General features: G+C 34.6%; 1 protein-coding gene across 5 annotated transcripts in view; it reads right to left on the reverse strand.

The window, feature by feature from the left end:
• The window catches only part of Cps1 (carbamoyl-phosphate synthase 1), a 136,556-nt gene that overhangs the window by 40,245 nt on the left and 74,270 nt on the right, over positions 1 to 22,041 (reverse strand). For all 5 annotated transcript variants that reach the window (XM_004851110.4, XM_087206170.1, XM_087206171.1 and 2 more), the window contains 4 exons: positions 21,513 to 21,631; positions 3,512 to 3,653; positions 2,126 to 2,191; positions 1,564 to 1,627 (listed from right to left, as the gene is read on the reverse strand). In XM_004851110.4, the coding sequence (XP_004851167.2) occupies positions 1,564 to 1,627; positions 2,126 to 2,191; positions 3,512 to 3,653; positions 21,513 to 21,631 (391 nt within the window). The remainder of the gene's footprint in view (positions 1 to 1,563; positions 1,628 to 2,125; positions 2,192 to 3,511; positions 3,654 to 21,512; positions 21,632 to 22,041) is intronic.

The following is a 22,041-nucleotide window of genomic DNA, read 5'->3' on the forward strand; positions in this document are numbered from 1 at the left end:
TCTATGAGTAATTTCAAGTATAATAATGATCAAAATGCCTCAAAATATCATGTCTGCTGGAATGCCATAGAACTGAAAGCCCTAGTACTTAAATCTTGTCAAAAATATGGTGTCCAAATGTAGTAGCATGTTAATCCAGACTCTCAAATAAGTATGCAGCTGATTAACAGCTCTGCTGCTCTTTTCTGTACCCTAAAGCAATGCAGAATTGTTGCATAAATTAGGTAAAACTGAAGACAAGGAAAAGAGATCTAGAGAAGTATATGCTGATGAAGATGCTTAAATCATTAAGCCATAAAATGATTGCTGTGGTCTGAATGAGTCAAAATTCAGATACATGTGATGGAAATTTAATCACTAATGCAACATTACTGTGAGGCAGCCCTTTCAAGAGGTATTTGAGCAGAGCCCTTGTCAAAAGGTCACTGCTCTAATAAAAGGCCTTGGGAGAGAGTTTGGTTCCTTTGTACCTTTCTGCCTTCTGCCAGTGAGACACAGCATTCCTCTCTGCCAGAGAATGCAGCATTTAAGACGTAATCTCAGAAGCAGAGACCCAACCCTCATTAGAAAACTGAACTTCGTGGTCCCTTGATTTTGGACTCTCTACCTTCCAGAACTGTGAGAAATGTTTCTGTTCTTTATAAATTACCTAGCCTCAGGCATTTTGTTATAGTAGCTGAAATGGACCAAGATAATAATTACAGTGGTGAAAATGACACTTTTGCCCTACTTTAAGACTTGGTGAAACTGGTATATCTTAAGGAAAAAAAATGGAGACAAAGTCTATGTAAATAGGGAAGGGTGGTGGGGGTGAAGGATGCATAGGCAATGGGGAAAAAAATAAGAACTAAGATACATCATGTTCAGGTACAAACACCCAATGATAAATGTAAATGTATTGTATACCTAAAATGTACCAATTAATATATAAAAAAAATTATGTTCAAAGAAACAGAATAAGACTACTAAATCATATATTTTATCATTTCCACATTAGGATGACTTTTAAGAACTAAATATGAAATGTACTTGTTCACTAATATCACTATCCATTTAACATACACCTGGCAACCATAACAGATCCTAGTGGTTAATAAGCACCTAATTTTAATTGAGTAAGGGAGAAAATGTCACGATCTTGGCTGAGTATATTTAAATTAGATTGTGTAATTGTCTACCTACCAATGAAACAAACTCTTTGTGTTTGATATAAACAGAAAGAAGATCTATGGAAGCCTTATGAGGAACTATGTTAGAAGAGATACAAAGTCCGTTCCACTCTCCAACCCCAGTGAGAGACCTGATTCACTTAATAAGGATGAAAGTGATAAAAAGATATGGTAGGATGAGATTACATTTGTAGTTGAGATCTGTGTTTAAGTTCCACTGCTACCACTAAATAGCTATGTGTGTTTGGGTTTTAGTTCTCTGAACCTCATCTTTCTAATTTGCAAAAACAGTTATTGTAATGGCATTTATTTCAGGTCCTTCTTAGAAAAACAGAATCAACATTTATGCAAATATGAATTGGGAACCATATATGAATAGAAGTCATCATTTTACCAATGTGATAAGGCCCACAGCCCAACACCATCAGTCCATGTTCATCAAAATTGATATCATGCTCCTAGGGTGGAAAAAAAAGAAAATGTGTAAATTATTATGTTATTCTTCTACTTAATTAAACTAATTGTCTTGTATGTAAGTGTATCTTTTCATTCTTCCTTTTGTTCACAGGATTCTTTAAGTCTCTAGGAACCCACTAGTTTAAAGTATTATACGAGTTTTACTTACTTGTAAAAATTAGATTTAGCTCCATATGAGCAAATTAAACAGTCATGAGAACACAGAATAATTTTATGTTCATGTAATCATTGTGTTTATATTTTACTTGTTTGACTTCATTATCTTAAGGCAGTTCTTTAAAAATGAGGACACACATCGCTTCTCAGCCTTTTGGCTAAGATCAAGTGTAAAAATGAGGACACAAACATATCATTGCATCTGACCCATATGATGTCATTTTTATTACCAAGATCACTAGATAATCAAAGATGAAAACTATGTATTTCCTGATGTGGCTCAGCTATTAAATCTAGAGCTCTCTGCAAAAGAAAGTTCCTACCTGACCATTGTAGGTCACATACAGGTAATTTGTTACAGATGGGTATTCTGCAGCCAGAGTATCAATCTGCAAAAGAAAATTAGTTAATTAATGATTATTTTACTCCCTCTCTCTATTATAATTTTTAAGACTATGGATTTTTTTTGTGCTGGTTTCATATTTTTTTTAATATCTAGTACCGTCAAACATAAAAACAGGCAAATCTATGTTCTTTCTAATTGCTTTCTAATTCTGAAAATGAAAGAAGAGAGAAAAAAATATAATATAGTTATCACATAAGCAATAAATAGCCACACAGACTCCAGAGCACTGTTGGATTACTACCTCCCTTGAACAAGACGTGATGATCATACGGTACACTAATTACCAGGAAAATTAATTCAACCAGCTATCAAAAGCAGCTATATGTGAAATCTAAAATCAGAGCAAAATGACCTAAGCGTAAAGATGTCTTTGGTTTACAAATTAACACATAGGATGTAAGTGACCAAAGGCTACAAGAAATGAGATGACACAAATACCATAAAGCATAAGCAGAGAAGAGATCAGAATCTCATTCAACACATTTGGAAAAAGTAAATCAATTCTGCTCTCAAGGGCCACTATAGCTCAGCTTAGTGAGCAAGAATTTGGGGGCAACAGGGCAAGCTGGTAGAAGATAGGTGAGCAGGAAGAAAGTTAATAATTGCTGAGTAGAAAATATTTAGCATCAAGCTTGAGATCTAAGGGTATTCATGTGCCCCTTGAGCACACAGAGAAAAGCCAATGATTTTAAAGGACAAAAACCACCTGGTGGTATTTTAAACTAAGATAGTCCCTCCATTAAAAGCCCCCCCCCAAAAAAAGAAGAAGAAGAAGTACATACACCTATGAACATTCATGTGTGATTGCCATGAATACTAGATGACCTCATTAAGCCCAGCCCTACCACAATGAATACTAAATGAACCATAATGATGGGGCACTTAACATAAAGTATTACCCTGTAAAAGATCTAAGTGCCAATGGAGATAACTATTATTTTCAAGAGGCTTACCATCATGCCAGGGTATTTCAAATCTGTCTATTATCACACTAATGATTTCTCTTATTTCAAATATATTTAGACACAGGTCAAAAATAAAAGAGAGGTCATTTTGATTTTTTCCTTTTATTTAGGGAAATCAGGTATTCATTCCTCTTTTTACAGCCCTGTGCCCACTCTGCTTCTTTCCCTTTTAGGCATAAATCATCCCTGTACTAAATAAATCTAGTGACATCATGAGCAGCAATCACACAACCAGGCTCATTTTCTAAACACAACTTTCTTTCTATCAACAGTGGCATGGTGAATTGGTGCCTATATTTCATCAAAGATATCCTGGGTAGAATGGAAAACTCTCTCACCTGTTTAACCCAAGGGTGGATGTTTTTCTTAAGCCTCAGCTCCCTTGTCTGGGCCTCAGTCAGGCCCAGGCATTTTGAGATCTGCTTGTCTGAGAAGCCGATCTCCTTTGCTCTCCTCAGGGTCTCTTCAGAAATGGACTCACTGTAATGTGATGGCAAAGAGGGTTGGAGTTTAGAACAAGCACATTCAGAAGCACTAAACTGTTCCACTTCAAAAAGCAACAAAGGCTTCTTGTTTCCTCCATGAAAACATATTTAGGTATCCTCATCTTTTAAAAATATAGAAATAACTAACTTGCTACATCTTGCATCCTCTATGATAAAGACTGCTACATTGCCAGTGCTGACCTCTCCATGGGGTTCTACTTTGACACCCTGTACACCTTGTCTTGTTTATTTTATTTCATTTTTGGCTTTGGAATCTAAATTTTCTTGTTCAATCATTCTCAGGGACTTCACTCTCTAAATCAGTTTTCAATTTCCACAACATATCATCACCTCTTGATTTCCTATCATTTCCAAACAGCTACTTTGGCTTCTACTAAGTTACTTCTCAGACTACTTTTGTACAACTATTTCCTGTTTTTTCCCCAAGGCTCTACCCTTTGTCACCTGTTTTAACCTGGCCATTTTCTCTCCTCTATACACTGAGCCACTATCCTGGATTCAAATAGCATAGCTGGTTGACGTTTTCCAAATCCATGCCTCTTCTCCAGTGCCTGACTTGTGCTCTTGATCTATCCTGAGAATCATCCTCACGCAGTGTCACAACATTGTGTCAGACTGTGCATCCTATCCCTCCATATACTGCCTCTATTTACTAATACCACCATCTGTCTAGTTGAGAAGAGTTTTGTAGTTTTATAATTATTTTTCATTCAAGCTAGATTTGTCTCTTCATTTTCTTCCAAACTCATTTCTATAATGTAGGCTTTGTATTATTTCTCTCACCTACAATGCTTTTTGACATACCATTTACCTACTTGGCTTTTCCTGAAATCTCAGCCAGCCTTCATAGATCAACTAAAACTGAGCCTCATCCATGAAGCTACTGAGTCTGGCCTCCCCCAAAGAGCTCTTCCTGAGATTTTTCCCTGCCGCTTCTCCTTAGAGCCCTGGGCATAGTCAGAACCACTTTCCTTAGCAGGTCATTATCATCTGCTATTTTAAATGTTTCTTAACATATATTCCTAAAATGTGGGGTTTTTTCCTTTTACATTTAAGTTCCATGAAGATAAAGTATATTTGACTTACTTACCAGATTATTCCCAAAGCCTACAACACTATCTGGCCCACACAAAGCATTCAATAAATATTTATTAAATGAATAAAAGAAATTACAACTTTTTTACAGAAAAGACAAAGAAGTAATTGAAATCAGCTTGTAACTAGATTTTAAAATGTAGAGAAAAATAATTTGTAAAAAGCTAAGGTACAAAAGAGTAAAATACTACTGTAAAACATCACTAACCACATACTTGTGGGTTATTTCAAACAATAGTCAATGCATTAAATTCAATTATAACAGATTGATAGTCAATACAATGAACCTAAAATATAACAGCATATTATCAGAAGATCTAACTTATATTTTCAAGAAATCCTATTAGTAGAATGTGATTGAATTAAATCTCTTGCTTTTTGTTCATTCTAATCTCTAACCTTTTTATTTAATTCATTCATCCACTGAGTTTGGAGAAGAGACTATCAATCTGGCACATATAATGGCTCTTTTTCTGGCTGTCTAGTATCAGTACTAGTTTGGGTTTTTGCAACTTTAACTCTCACTAGTCAATTTGCTTTTTCTATTGCACCTGAATTCCCTTCTGTTTCAAGTCAGTGCATTATTTCTCCCAATGCATTTAATCATTTATCCTTCTATTCCTATTGTGAATTTAATCTTGCCAAGTTTTTGGTAAGCATCCTTTCAAAGTAATATGTTTTTTGATCATATTCTTGATTACAACCTGATGTTGAGTATAATTACTTAGAACACATGCCAAGCCATCTGCAATACAATGAAGAATTTTGCTGTCCAATATGGTAGCCACCAACTAGCCATGTGGTTATTTAAATTTAAAGGTCAATTAATTAAAACTTTTTAAAAACAAAAAATTTAAATCTACAGTAGTTCTAGCCACGTTTAGAGTGCTCAATAGCCGCATGTGGCCAGAGGCTACTGCAGCAGACAGAAAGATTACAGAATATTTCCTTATAGAATTTTTTTATTGGACAGTGCTACTTGAGACAGTACAAAAACAGTATACTGGAAACAATGAAGTGACAGAGAGTGACTCAAAACAATTTATGGAGGGATAAGCTGTGTGGTACAGTGTAAGGTCACAGAAAAGAGATAACAGTGTGAGTGGTTGTACTTGTGAAATACCATAGCAGTAAGAGCTGTACATAGAGCCATAAAAAAAGTTCAACTTTATATAGATGGAGATGACAGATGTGCTATAGGTAAGGGCAACAGTATCTGCAATAATTTGAGGGCAACGATGGACTCTATAGGTATTGAAAATATGCTGAAGATTTGTAGCTGGAAAGAGTGAGCAGGAGATTGGATAGCGAGAGTGGAACAACATTCACTGTCATTCTTCCATCTGTGTTTTTCACTTAGCAAGCATGTGCTGTGCATCAGACTTGTGTTACCTAAAGGAACAATGCAGAGAGGAAATGTACAGTTCACATCCTCGAGGAGGTCAGAGAATATAGATAGACTAACAGCCACACACATGTCTGCACTGTGAAAGATGCTATCAGAAAAATGTAGATAAGACCAGGCTGTGGGGCAGGGAAAGAGCCTCTGGCTTCTATGAGTGCCTGGAAACACTTTACCCCACATGTGATTTCTGATCTTTCTGAAGGACTATGAAATAACTTTATTATTATCTTTAGTTTTTTAAAAAATTAGAGGATGGATTTGCTGTTACCATTTGTTTACTAAATGCATTTTTCCACTTTCTTGCCAACTTGCTCCTAAGCCAGTTGCTTATGTGTTTATGTACAAGTATGCATTCAGCCCCAAAGGGCAAATACACTCCAAATAATCTATTTTTCTATGACAGAATTTTAGATGAGATTCTTTTAAAAATAAATCTCTAATTGTGAGCTTTGCCAATATCAAACCATACTAATGTTTACATGCATGTGGAAAGGCTATATATTTTTCCATGATCTATAATTGTATTAAAACAGGAATAAACCTTAGATTAGGTACCAAAATTGTGCACATATACCACTGAACAAACTCTTACCCACAAGTTTTTCTAGGTACTTACTAAAACATTTTCCCATTGTTGCTGGTTAGCAATGAAGAAAAGACAACCAAAGCATAAATCTATTTTTAATACAACAATTCCTTATTATGGCAAAACTATCAATGGCAAAACCCATGTTATATTACCACATAGATTACCATTTAACTTAACTAACTAAGGCCCTAACCCCCCAAAAATAGTTGTCCAGATACTTGAAGCACACTCATATGTTCAGAACCATCAAATCCAGTTACGACTATGGATTACCAGCACTGTAAGTGCATGTTCTAGCCCCAAAATATGCAGAAGTCGTATGTGTATCCTTAGCTTTTTTGGTCATGTGCTTCTATTTGCTGCTGTAAGTTTTCTTGCTTTTGTTTTATTTTGTTTTGGTCTTGAATGATTTATTTTTATTCCTTCAATTATGGAATACCAATCAGTTCTTTAATGGTTGTTATGTTGCTTTAAATAACAAGTATAAATAATGATATTAAATAAATATAAAAAACTATTTCATTCCTCACAGTTCTTTTGGGGATACAATAAATTTGCATTTGTTTCTTCCATATTCAGGAATGCAGTCTTTCCTATACAGGAATATACATAATTCCTCTTATTCTTTTTCACCGTAAGAGTTCAATAGAGTATATATTCAGATATCTTTAGCAAACATTCATTTTTTCCTTCTACTCATGAAAAAAAAATTTGACTCTTACCAGCAAAGTCAGGAAAGAAGGAAGTGAGGGAAGGAGAGAATAAAAGAGGGAGGAATAAAAGAAAGAGTGACAGATAGCATCAGCCTTGTGCATAAAGACTGAAGTGAATTAATTTTGTGCTCAGCTTTGGTAGAAAAAAGAAAATAGCTATCTCTCACTAAGACTAACTCAGTTGTTACTGCTCCCCCATAGAATCTGACTCCAAACAGCTCTCAGTATTTATAAGGGGAGACTGGCAAGAGCAACAGTAAGACAAAATAATGATTATGAGTGATTCTTCAGAGTGGGGTAAAAACTATTCCTACATAGTCACCTCTCAAGTCACCTTAGGTGAGAATTTTGCAACAGACACATTGAGCTACACCTTCCCAGTAGACATGTTAAGCTCCATAGCTGATTCTTAGAATATTTTCCTGAAAAATGAAAAATATTTTTAACCTTGCCCAATATGCAAATAACTAGATAAATAACATGACATAATATTTTAAGCGTCTGGAAATCAGAGTGTATTAAATTAGTATGGCATATTAGTAAAGCATTCATCTACCTTAATTTAAATGAAAATACTGGGCGTGTTCATATCACATCCAAGGCATTATATTTTTATAACATTTCATTCATAGTCTCTCTGGTTATTAATTTTTACTCTTTAGACATATTAAATCACCTAAAGCACTTTACAGTCCTTCTTATTGAGAAATGGGTGCTGACCTTGACCCACCATAGCTTTCCAAAGAGAGACAAGTGCTACCTAGGTTACCCTAACTCCACGACAGGGACAGGCTGAGGCTCTGATTTTCCCCACCTGTTCTCTCCTCTGCTCCTGTATAGCACAAGGCTGGCTGGCAGATCATTACATAAGGACAAGATTGATGTCACTGCCAACTTGTTCTGATACAAAATTTTATTTTGTGTCCCATTGTAATAAAATAAAACAAGAGACAGTTTGAAGACACGATTCATTAGCTTTGGGCCAGTGAGTTAGATAAGGTTAAACCTCCTCGAAGTCAAATTCAAGATGAATAATCCTAAGTGAACACATAGCCCATTTAACAATGTGGAGAGTCAGATACAGGCTCTTCCTCTTTATTTGTCGCTATCAGGCTACCCTCCATTTTGTCTGCTCAAGACAACCTCCATCATTGTTAAGTTTCTGTGGCCACTGTTGTTTTTGTAAAATCAAGCTATGTAGACTCTTATGAGGCTATAACATTCTTTGTTTTTTCAAAATGAAAATGTTAATTGGGAATAAATTCAAAACAGAATAATTACTAAAAGAAATATAAATGCTAAAATTGCTTTTTAAAGCCTCAATAGGGTATGCTCCATTTATAGTATATTGTAAATCAAGGGAGCATTATTCCAAACTAAAAATGTGATTAGCTAAATGGTGCATATTACAGTAAAGCTCACAGTTTAAAAACATATACTAAAGTATCCTTCTGTTATTTGATATATACTTGTATATAGTAGCATTTTGTTTATTTTTTAGTCTTTTAAACATATACACATTAACTCCATTCTCAAGAATTGCACCCTTTGAGCTGGGGATTTAGCCCAGTGGTGGTGCCGCCTGCCTCGCAAGCGCAAAGTCCTCAGTTTGATCCCCAGTACCAAAAATAAATAAATAAATAAATAAATAAATAAACAAACAAAAGAATTCCTTCTCTAAAATCTGCTACATAGACAACTTTTCTTTCCCTATCAGTTTTTCTTGCTTTCAGAGTTCAGGGGCAAAGTCCTCAAAGGTTAGACTTTCATCACTGCATAATAAAATTTAAACAATAGAACAAAGACACACCAAAGGTTTGTGATGTTGGCCTTTTCATAATCTTCAGTTTCTCTCTACTTAGTAGAACAAAATGACAGTGTGAAATTTTAGAGGGAGGAAAAAAATGCCTTAAAACCAGACATTCAGACTTTTACACACTCCGCCATAATCTTTTAGCGGTTAGACAGCTCTGCTCAGCCTCTACTACAGGAAGTCTCTCGTGTGCTGTCTGGTTTATAAACACTGCGAGCCTTTCCCCTCTTTCTCAGACTTCCAATGTAGATTTTGTTGTTGTTGTTTAAAATTCTACCTACCTTGTCATCTCTGAAACTTCCTCCACTCACACTTGGTCTTCAATAATAAATGATAAAAGGAAATGGAATAAATTCCTTTTAATGAGGAAATTTTCACCTGGCCCTGCGGAGCTGAGGAAATCTATTAACAGACTGGAGGAACGCCTGCAGCAGCACAATTACCAAGGGACCCTCACACTTCACACAGGCCTCTCTTCCACTTGACTGGCTTTTATCTGATCCACCAACTCACAAGTAATACTAAACAAATTTCCCTCCAGATTGCCCAAGCTGTAATGTGAAAATGAGCACTCCACTTGGCCTACAATTAGGGATGATCTTGCGATTTTATTATCCTCCTTTTTTAAAAAATCCCCAAAAATCAAAATCTGAAAAAAAATCACTAGGCCTTATGTTCAATAATGACACCTGCTTTATTAAGAAAAGAGCACTGAGTAAGATATATGTTCTCTGCCTAGCTGCCCTGCACCAACTTCTCCCCTAAGTTTTGCATGGTTTCACTGTTTTTGTTTTGGGGTTTTTTTGTTTTGTTTTGTTTTTTGTTTGGGGGCTTTTTTTGGCATTTCTCAGGTTTAAGACCATGACAAAATCACAATAGTGCCATCAGTGGAGAAGTTAATTGTCTTTGCATCTTTTCTCTCAAGGAGATAAAAGTTACCTCAAGAAATACAAGACATTTAAAAAAAAATGTGACTAGTGCTTAGGAAAAGAAAGGATAAAAACATGGACAACTGGGTAAGTACTACTAATTTCTTTTCATTTTTGAGAGTATCATGTTTTGTTTCCATATAGCATTTAAGTCTCTAAAGGAATTAAAACCTCAATCTTTATCTCTCATATACAGGACAAACAATACTTATACCAATTGTCATATAAAACAGCTCCATTTGGGGCCAGGGATTTAGCTCAGTGGTTTCGCTGCCTGCTGCGCAAGCACAAGGACCCGAGTTCAATCCCCGGTACCAAAAACAAAACAAAAAAAACAAAACAGCTCCATGATAGCTGTCTCCCAGTATTTAAGCCATCTATCACAATAATGCTATAATACACAAATATTGGTTTTCAAGAGATGGCATACTTAAACTATGTTTCACCAACAGGTCACCAACAACTGTAACAAAAGGATCAAAACAAAAAGGAAATCTTATAGGAAATTGACACTACTGATATTTTTAAATAGTATTTTTCCCAGTGCCAAAGTTTAAACTCAGTACTCTACCAATGAGCTATACTCTAAGCCCCCAAACAGGTAATTTTAATTTCCAGAATTCTATATTTATTTTTTTCAAATCTTTAATGACACCAATAATCCAGAAATATTGTGATATTATCTTATTACAACAAGAACAGATCTATACTATTGAATATAATATTATAATTATATTCTAGGAATACAAAAGGCTAACAATGAGGAAAGTAAACTGGTGTAGGTAGGTTATTATTTTGAGTTTTTATAAAACACATTTTATTTATCAGTAATTCTTAATTGAAAACACTGGCACTCTTTCTTTTAAGTCTGCCTATAATTTATTAAAGATAAAAAACAAATGGAGACCAACTGATCAAAGTAGTTAGCCATGTCCATTAGAGTATAATATGCTTCTGTTTATCAAAATTTTCATCAGATTAGACTGAAATGAAAGGCAAAGTCTACATTATAGAATAGTGCTTCTGTTATTTCTGATTAACACGTTTATTTGTAATTTTAATTCTATCTAATATATACTCTCCCCAAAATAAAATGCATTCAGTAAATAAAACCTTATGTTTTCCATGAATATGGGTCCAGAATTTAAATCTCACAGATAAAAGGGAACATTTTATAAAGCCTCAGCGGAAAACTGAGACTGAGAACTCTTTGATATGCTACAATCTGTTATTTTACTAATAAATTTTTTGAAAGTCCTGTATCTTAAAACTCTCCATTGTCTTGGTTTAAATCTAGTCATGTTTTCACATAATAGTACTTTTCCAAATATCACATAAGTTGTCCCAAGCAACAAATGCATAAGTTTCAATAACTTTTTTGGCTTCTAGAAACCGGCCAAACCCTAAAATCAGACTTTAACTATCCTGAGGGGGAAAAGCAATTCACGAACTAGATATAACAGTAAACACTTAAAATAAGTAACTCCAAGCAACTTAATCAGGAGAAGCAAAGCACCAAGAGCAAGGTAAAGGAGGAAGAGGAGGAAAAGTAGAAAGACTTACAGAGTTGGGCAAAACAAAGCTGGCAAGTCACCTACATTTGGCCCATACTTCCACTTTCTTTGTCTTTTCACTCTCTTGGGTGGTATTCCTGCACCTACGCCTTAAGGTGGGAGGATAATTGTGCTTTTACTCTTCCCAAACCAAAATTGGTCTTCTGTAGAGAATGTATTCTGTTCTTCTCCCCTCTGCCCTTAGGAGGCAGGGCTGCTGCTGCCCCACACTCCACCATAGATTCCCACCTTCCTCGCCAAGGTCAGACACGGAGGGTTTGGGCCTCCATAAACCATCTTAGGTATTAATTACAGGCGAAAACGTCTTAGAGGTCAGCAACTGATTATCCAGCTTCTGTAATTATAGCTCTGGACGCCCATTCTGCCTAGATTTAATTTCCACTCTACATTCAGTTGTTTTTACTCACACATGCATGAACATAGAAAAACAGAGCATGTGCACTTTATTTAAAGAAAAATATATGTATACACATATAAGAATGTATATATACTCTTTTATTATAAATAAAACAAAAATTTAAAAAATATATCTCATCTTAGGTCTCCAAACCCTTGAAAATTCTGTTTATATCTTCCAAAGATGACCTGCAGGGCTGTCTCCCTGCCAGGCTCCCTGTGTTTTCCCCACAAGAGTTCTGGAAAAGGGCACATTCCTTACAATGCTTCTGCTCTAAGTGGGGTAAACAATCAGGCAGGAAAACATGCAGCTTGCAACCTGACAGCTAAGGAGGAACTGATCTCCAGCTGTCTGATTTAAAAGTCATATCTCTGAAAAAGAAGCTTTTAAAAAGGGTTCATGTCTAGAACTGAAGGCAGAAACCCTGAGCTAGATTCCCTGCTTTCCCCGACTGGCATGACATAAAGAATGACACACACCTTGGTGTGACTCAGTTTCATCATCTACAAAAATAGAACAGTGATATTTTCCACCAGAAAAATACAGACGTCTGTATTATAAACACTGATTTTTTTTTCCTTAACCTTCTTACCTGGTTAAATCAAATCAGTCAATATAACTGAAAATATTTATGAATATTTCTCATGTAAACTTTTCATAAAATGCACAAGTTTAAAACTATGGGTTATTTGATCATAATGGTATAAATACTAGCTTCTTCTCATTAGTGATTTTTATAATGCAACTGAGTATTTCAAAGCTGACTTGTATAGTCTCTCTCCCCAATATTACAAAACAATTAGATGTCCCTATTTATTAAAATGTTTATCCAGAGTCTTCCTAGTCAATGAGTAGATACAGAACTATTTTTTTGAAAAATTAAAATCTAGAGATACTGATTTACAATGTCTTCCATAGACAATAGAGTCAGTTTATATCTTGAACTATACATTTTACACTTAATAATATTGTGGGTCCTTTTGAGCAAGTATGAATGGTAATGCATTCCCCTCAACAATTCCCTCTCTCATCATAATTAAGAATTCTATTAGGGGGGGTTTTTTTGGTACCGGGGATCGAACTCGGGACCTTACGCTTGTGAGGCGGGCACCAGAACCACTGAGCTAAATCCCAGGCCCTATGATTAAGAACTCTGATTTTTGCTTTCCACCAATAATATTTCTTTATTTATTTAATTAACATATCATCATATATCTATTTCTGAGTGCTTTCTTTATGCCAAATTCCTCCCCAAAATAGGGTAAAGAATAGACATCTATATGTTTCAGAATTAACTCTATACTTTAGAATGCTGAACTCTATCCTACATTCATACAAATCAACCAAAACCTCACTAAGAAGTGTATTAAGACATTAGGTAATTTAGTATTTGCCCTAGCAAAATTCATAATCTAATTGGAGGATGACACTAGCATATATGAAATAGTTACTGAACAATGAAGTGAAACCGTGTAGTTTCAACTATTCCAAGCAACTAGCAAGTAGGCAAGCAGAATCAAGTTTAATTTCTGTTCTTAAACTGTCTTGTTCTGTAGTAAGATCCTCACTTTCATGACCCCTAAATAAAACAAAATAAGAGCAAACACAACTTGTCACTTTCTGAGAATTATAAATTTACCTATCTCTTTTCATTATAAATTTCATCCTTAGAGTTACGCTTCCACTTCTAGCGCTTCCTCATCAATTTTGAGGACTGATTCAATTATCTTCTTCTCTTTTCTCTCTAAGGCAGAAAAAAATGCTGTCCTCCAATTTGGTTTACTTCGTAGTAAATTCTCTTCCCTTCACTCACATGTCAGCAGGATACACTGAGAGAAAAAGTGCTGTCCTTGGACTCAGGAAGTCCTGAACTCAGATCTTTGTTCTAATATGAACTACTTGTGAAACCCTGGAGAATTTCTGCTCTAAAATACGGGGTAAGGATAGATCCCCCTAGCAGCATCAAACATTGAGATGTACATGAGGTGCAAGAGTACAAAAGTACCAGAGCTCTTGTTATTAACCTTTGCCAAACTGTCATGGATTCATGTTTCTGATTCTCATATTCCCACCAATGCATCCTGTCTATGTAGGGCTCTTTGTATAGATCATAAACCCATTGAAGACAGGCTAATAACTAACAAATATTCATCCACCAATGGCATTGGACCTAGTGGGATGCCTGGAACAAAGCAGGCACTCAACAAATATTAATAAACAAATACCATTTGGTCTAAGAGAAATGCCATCAAGTAAATACATACCCATTACATTGAGGTTAGAGACACTGACATAGAAATAATATAGTACTCATTAATGATATATACTACATTCTATGTATGTTTTGTTTTAAATCAACTTAAGATTTTGGAGCTACCAGATATGTAAAAATTAACATACAGAATATATATACTATAATATGTATTTTATTATTATTATATAGTATGCACATTATTATATAATAGTCATAGTATGAATATTATTCTGAAAAACCTATAAGTAAAATATTTATCTTTTCCATACCAGAATCATAAGTGCTCATTCACATTTTCAAAAATTCACAATAATTTGTCAAAACAGTGAAAGAACAATTTAAATAACAAATTAAATGAAGTTTCTCAGAACATTAAATACTTGGCATATTATATTTAATTCAATAAACCATTAAGTTTAAAAATTAATGGGGTCCTATCACATCTAAAACACCACCTAAAATATCCTACCTTATCATATGGAACATAACAGCAAATTAGAAATGAAATACATTTTTAGTACTAGTCACAATTTCTCATAGTAATATTCCTCTTACAGAGAAAAGACAATTTATTTAGGTAAGTCTCATTCTTTAATATTTTTGAAATTTTTATTACATATATGGCTTGAGTATGAAGACTAAAATCGTAGGATAGTAATATGTATTGTTTCCTCTAATGTTAAATAGTTCGTATGAAGTACACTATATATTCACCTAGTTATATATCTGTCAAGTAAAATGAAGTGGGATTTTTAAAAATTAGAGTAGACTGAAACTTAGAAAGATAGTGTGAATTGGTAGTGATGTAGGGGTACAGAAAGCCAAGTTCTGCAAATCAAATGAGAGGGCTCTACCTAAGTGGCCAAGCACCCTCATTCCCATTTTTATATCCAAAACAATAAATGGTATAATAAGCATATGTTATACCAAAGTATCAGATAAATTATATGTGATATAATTATATATTTTTCTTTTTCTAAATTACTTCTATGTTTAATATTTTAAGGCTGCAGTTGTTAATTTTTTCTATCAGAAATCATATGTTATCTCCAGAAAGTAAAGCACTGACTATTCTTTCTTATAGCTAAGTTCTAACAGCTCTTGGGTGACATTTTTCCCTCAGAAACTTCAATCACATACAAGCACAAAACATTCTTGTCTGATTTTGCTATGCCTCATGAGCAAGTTAAATAAAAAGTCAGTGGAAACTAGCATGTGTAGGAGAGGGTGTTCAGAGGGAGTGTTCCAGCTAAGGTGACACCTGTATTATTGCATCTGCCAGAAGTCTGTGGCTGCAGGGAAATGGCCAGCTTTACTGAGCTCAATTTAGCACTTGAACACCCAAGTGGAACTCACCAGGCTTGCCCTAGATTGTTTTCCTAAGCAATAAGCATACCTACGATTTTTCAGCACTCACCAATGGACATAGTTTATCACACTGAACATCTGATGTTCAGATGGAAATTGAACCTTTGAAAACTACACTTTACTCTCCTTTACTACTTCGATTGTAGCAGTAAGTGGCAGTGAAGGGGGAAGAGAATTTTAATATTAGAATTAGTTTAGCAAAAAAATCCTCCATATGAACCCTGTAAAATATTAAATAAAAGCAATTTCTGTATAATTTGTAATAAACTCATAGTAAATTTATGCCAACAATTAAAAGAGAGATAAATCCAAAACTTAGCTTCCAAAACTTATATGGTATAACATGTATCTCATTGGATGTATACTCTACTTTTAAATATTGAAAATTGGTGAAAACATATTCTTTTTAGAATATGTTACTACAATGTTACTAACTTGAATAGCATTGTGCATAAACCAGACAAAATGGATCTTTGTAGCAAAATTGCCCAAATTTGATGGAACACAAAAGGACTATCAATCATCATTCGTAGAAAACCAACCATTTGGTAAATAAGCATGGAAAAACTGAGAGTCTTTTTTAAGTTAATCAAATAAGAAGGACTCAAAACAATACAGCTTAGCTTTAGCTAATAAAAGAGCAAAATTGTACAAATTAAGCATGTATAATAACATTCTTGAGTTGGATATGTTGGTTGAAAATAGCTAAAGAACCTCCAAAATGAAAGAAGCTGCTAAATTTTAATTTTAGAGTAATAGGCAGAGAATAAGCAGGTGCTCAAAGCTGGCAATTAGAACTCTCACACACCTTTCTTGCTTGTTAATATTTCTTTTTTCTTTAAATATCAGGATTGTTTTTCAATATAAAATTGTTAATCCAAAATGATATTGTATATTAAAATGTTTTGAGTATTACTTGTAGCAATATCAATCCAACTGAGGAATCCTTATACCTATGCTTGTCTATTGATTATTAACACAGCTGAAACATTCATTAAGTGCTGGTTCATAGCAATAGGACTATAACCATTTATTGGCTAATATAACTATGCTGAAAGTATCTATTATATGTAGTCTTATTTACTCCAGATACTACCTAATTTACCTTTCCATACCCCTAAACACATATAGTATCTGTTTATATATTTAACAAGTCAAACAGGTTAAACATCAAATATATAACAGGTTAAATACCAAAAATCCGAAGCTCTGGGGTCCTGCTCAAGTTTGAACAATGTGCTCAGAACAGTGTCTGATATGTACTTCACAAAGTTGGTGATTATTACCTTACTTTGAAGACATTCAGAATTATGAAATCAAAACTTGAGTTTCTGTATTAGCAGAGCTCTAAATCCACTCTTTTGTTATTATAGAGAGTCATCTATATCCGAAGAGCCTAGTTGATGAAGACATTTGATGTATTTATTTGACTAATGGTACTTGCACTTCTCTCCAGGCTGGACTTTTTTGTATGACTACAATTAAATCTATGTACTAATGGAGAAAAGGAATGAAAATGAGATTTTTGTTCTTTTAACAGCAAAAAAATAAGCACTTTTTTCAGGATTTATGGAAATGTTATAGGGGAGAAGCACAATGTGTGAGTCAGTGTCGGTAGCATGAACGTGGGTAAAGTTTGGATGGTTCAACAGTAAAGACCAGCGGATAAAGTTTATGCACATGTTGCAGTTCCAATAAAAATTCCAACGGGCTTCACCTTTGTCAAACTTCTTATAGAGTGCTCTAATAATATGAAGTTAATAGATCTTTGGTAACCATTAAACATCTAAATTTCAATGCATATCCACAAAAGGCACTAGAAATCCTATGTGCTACAACTCACATCACATTGAATAAAGAGAAACTTCTCAAGCCTTAAGAAAACCCACCATAAATCCTATTGCTCTGGGTTAATGCCACTAAACTAGCTTATAAATTGGGAAAACTACCTTGAATGGTTAACTTTCCAAGCATCCCCTTGGGCAGCCATAAATAATTCAAGAGGAAAAGGAAAAAGTCAGTGAACTCAAGTGGGAAAGAGAACTTTCTTTTGGCTGAAGCAGGGTGAATAATGGTTATCACCTAAACCAGTGAGCAGATATTGCTCTGGAAGTTTTGTAAGGGTTGCCATTTCTATGGTCATGGCATGAAAACTATACCCTATGTTCTAATGGGGATAAGCACTCAGAGAAAAAAGGCTGAGTTGATTGTTCTAATACCTGTTTACCTTGACTTATCATCCTGCAGGCTGGGATTTCATGATACATGTTTACCTCCAGCCTTCAAGGGAAGGGATCTCTTGCTACAATTCTTACTTTTGCACAGGCATAGAGAATTCATCAGATGCTTCCCTAATAGCTAACTTGTTACAATCATTGTTTTGGTGTGCCCATCCCAGTTTATCGACAGTCCATGTACTCTAAATATGTGTGTATATTTGGAGTCAAAGTACAGACTTCATTCCAGATGACTATATGTAAATACAAGCCACAAGCTGGGCATGAGTTCAAGTGATTCCTCATCCTCTCTTGGGGAATGTGTTCATTAGATTTTCAAACTTTAGCATAACTAACAATTATAGAGCGTGAATTTTGGTTCATTAGCATAATGGACTACTATTGATCTTTTGACAGGAATCGTGTTGTCATTGCTTCCAAAATAAATGTCTGGTATTAAAAATAAGTGAAAATATATCACAAAGAATATTAAGATGATACATTGCAAAATATACAAGCAAATGCAAATTATGACTCTTAAAATGAACCCTGAAATGCCGACATATAAAATTATGAAATGCCCCTTTTTTATACCAAGTAGTATTTGGGCTTTCAGAAAAGAGAAAACCCCTTCTTGGCCACTCACAATGTGCCAGGAGTCCTTTATATTTTTACCATTTAAGCTTCATAAGAAAACTATGAAATAGATATTGACAGGAAGAAGATGAGGCTAGAGAAGTGAAGGAGATAATACACACATGATTTTATAGTGGATAGGACTATTTGCCAATAGATCTGCCTCTATAGCTTATGTGCCTCTAACACACAAGGAAGGAACCAAATAAAACTTAATCCATGTACAGCATTCTATGCTGTATTCCTCTCTCTAAGTTTCTCTTCTTCCAAATGAGATCCTTATTGCCTATTTCCCAAGGGAACTATGTGAAAACTATAAAGGAACTTGCACACATTGGCACCAGAGATATGCTGTGGCTGGGGAGAAATTTGAGGTACTCTGAACACACATCAAATACACAGCTACTTCCTGACCTTACATCCAAAATCAGATTTTCCATCGCAGGAAAAGTTGAGATCTTGAAATAAATACAAATGTAAAAAGAGTAACTAATCTTCCCAAGCCCTCTCCAACTTAGTAATATATAAGTCAAATAATACCAGCCATTAGTACAGAACTATGATTATTGTTGGAGTAGTGTATACCCTGAGAACGAACCCTTTTGGATATTTAGGTGGAGAGGGGAAAAAAGCACATTTCATGATCCAGGCTAACAGTGAGGATACTTAAAACAAGGTGAGAAAATCCAAGTCCTACACCCTTATAATCCACCAGTTTTGATATTCTTTTAACATCAGACCCTTGTGTGCCACAGAAGGGTGGAGAGAGCCAGGTTCAGTGGCCAACCATTTTTTTCATTTACCTAATATTTCTAAATGACAATCATCTTCAAATGGTTCATATATGTACATCAGTGACACAACAGAAAATAAGACAGTGCACTGTCTGTCACATAATCAGTTCAGGTTTTAGCTTCACTAATGCCATGGGACATCTATTAAGTTCCACCCTGAGTTTCTTTAGCTTTTGCTCTATAATAGGCATTTTAACCTCCCTCAATGTGGACAAACTTACACAGATAATAAATTAGTTGGGGGAATCTTTTAAATTATCACAAGTTTCATATTAAGTGTTTTAATATAGATCATTATGAACAAGAGAGATTATCTTTATTTTAAAAATATATATCCAAAAATGGAGATTGAAAGTTTCAAATTATCAACAAAGAAATGTAACAGAATGTGGAAGTCAGAAAGACACTGTAAGTGATCTAAATTGTTCTAATCCCCCCAAGGATCTTTTTGTCATCAATATGCACTTATTTCTACTTAGTTAGAATCTCAACCTGCCTACTGGCTGTAACAAAAACTATTCAATTAAAATATTAAATTTGTCCAAAAATCAGAATGTATATCAGATAGAAATTTAAATCACAATAACATCTGCTATTTCCCACCCTAAGTCTCTTCCACTGCTGCTCTTGGCATATTGCAAGTTTCTAGCTCCCTCATGTGGTTTAGTTGGAATGGTTTCATAGGTATCTGGAATCAGATGCTTGAAACAACAGCAGAACAACCTATAACTCAACATGGAAATTCTGCTGGCATCATAAATGAAGAAAGAAAACTTCAAGTCAGCAAAATTCTAAGATGAATGTAGAGGCTCAATTCTTAAATTATTTGCTATCTACCGTTCATTTTATGTGATCTCTAAAAAGGATGATTTATGGACAACTAAAACTGGTTTCTTTGTCTGATAGAAATCACCAGTCTTCAAAGTCAAGCATTTAACAGGGCAATTATTGAATAGATTTATAAAAAACACCTAATTTTGCTGCAAAAGAAAAGCAGTTGTTTTATTGCCCAGTTGGTGCACCCCTCAACTAGGCAAGTCCAGCCACCCAATTACTTCTCGTAGTTCCAAAGTAGATGAACAATGCTGGATTTGAGATTGTCCGGTGTACTCAACAAGATTTGAAGTAATTAAATTTTCTACATTTTCTCCAATCATTTGAGAATGATTTACACACACACACGAGCACACACACACACAAATTTTCTTTTCTAAACATATCCCAAGGCTTGCTCTTTCCAATAACTTTGTATTTCAGAGCTCTCTTAGAGGGGAAAAGCTAAAAGAAGACCATACTGTCTTTCTTAATTTGATACGAAATGCTCCTCTTATCTTGGATACATGGTTAAGACCCACAATAATTTTATAAGGTTCAGGTGCCTCAGAAAAGTCTTCTTGTGGAAAGTAAGAAAGTAGATTTTAAAACACTAATATTATTGGAATATTCTCAACAAGAAAAGAAATTTAGAAATAATTGGCTATGAAGGGAATAAAAATGTAAATTTGTGAGAGGTGAAGAGTCTACTAACAGAAACCTGAATGAGGCTTATTTTTATGCTGACTTGGATGTCCCACTGTTTACAATATCAGTAGAATCCAAGAGGAATGTCTTTCTCATCAGAAAACCCCAATGTGTAGGCTGATATTAAAATTCAAAACTAGACTTCAAACTTTAAGAGAAAAATTATAAAAAAGAGCTATTATTCATTTCTTTGCTGATTGATGAAATTGAAATCTAGATGATATTTGGTATTAACAACATACACATTCATAAATGTATATCATAAATGTAAATTCAAAAGACCTAATAAAATCATCACAATATTTGATAGTGAGAGTGGGGATAGAAGATGATTATAAATATTAATAGATATCTTTGAAAGATAATATTTGAAAACTATCATTTGTCTTCTGGTTATGATGACTATTTCCCAATGCTGATACTATTTACTCATTGAAACAATCTTGGCTAAATGCTTAAGGATAAGACAAAGTTGATTCAAAAATTGCACAGAAGATATCTGAAGTGAAACTGAGCAACACTGCCTTACCTATTGAGCCCTTTCAGTGTCTTTTCCATGTTTAAAATATCACGCATCTTATACAAAAACCACTTGTCGATGGATGTGAGCTTCTCAATTTCATCAAGGGACACGTTTTCTTCCATGGCCTGACAGAGAGAGAAGAAACACTTTCACTGGCAAACAGTTTTTTGAATGCCTTATTTGGTTGGAAACATACAGCAGCCATTATTATTTAGAATAAAACATGAAATTGACGTCACTGATGTTGCTTCCAATAAACCTAAAGATACTGCCAACTACATCTGCAGATGGCTTCAGAGGAAGGACCTTCCTTGAGCTGTCAGAGTGACGTGCTCAGTGGAGTCCCAATAACAGATCCTGCCTCCTGTTACATATATCCTACATTTGACATCTCTTTGGAATAAAAGAGAATCTCTTGAAACTGAAATTATGCCAAATTGTTTGCTAAGAAAATCTAAAATCAACGTAATCATTATTTAGCTGGTATTATGATAGTTATCCTTCAGCAAATAGTCTATTTTCATTGCCATGTTCT

The sequence above is a fragment of the Heterocephalus glaber genome, unplaced genomic scaffold (genome assembly GCF_053883595.1).
Source record: "Heterocephalus glaber isolate CG9 unplaced genomic scaffold, H.glaber_assembly_v1.0 deba00000621, whole genome shotgun sequence".
In the NCBI taxonomy this organism is placed as follows: Eukaryota; Metazoa; Chordata; class Mammalia; order Rodentia; family Bathyergidae; genus Heterocephalus; species Heterocephalus glaber.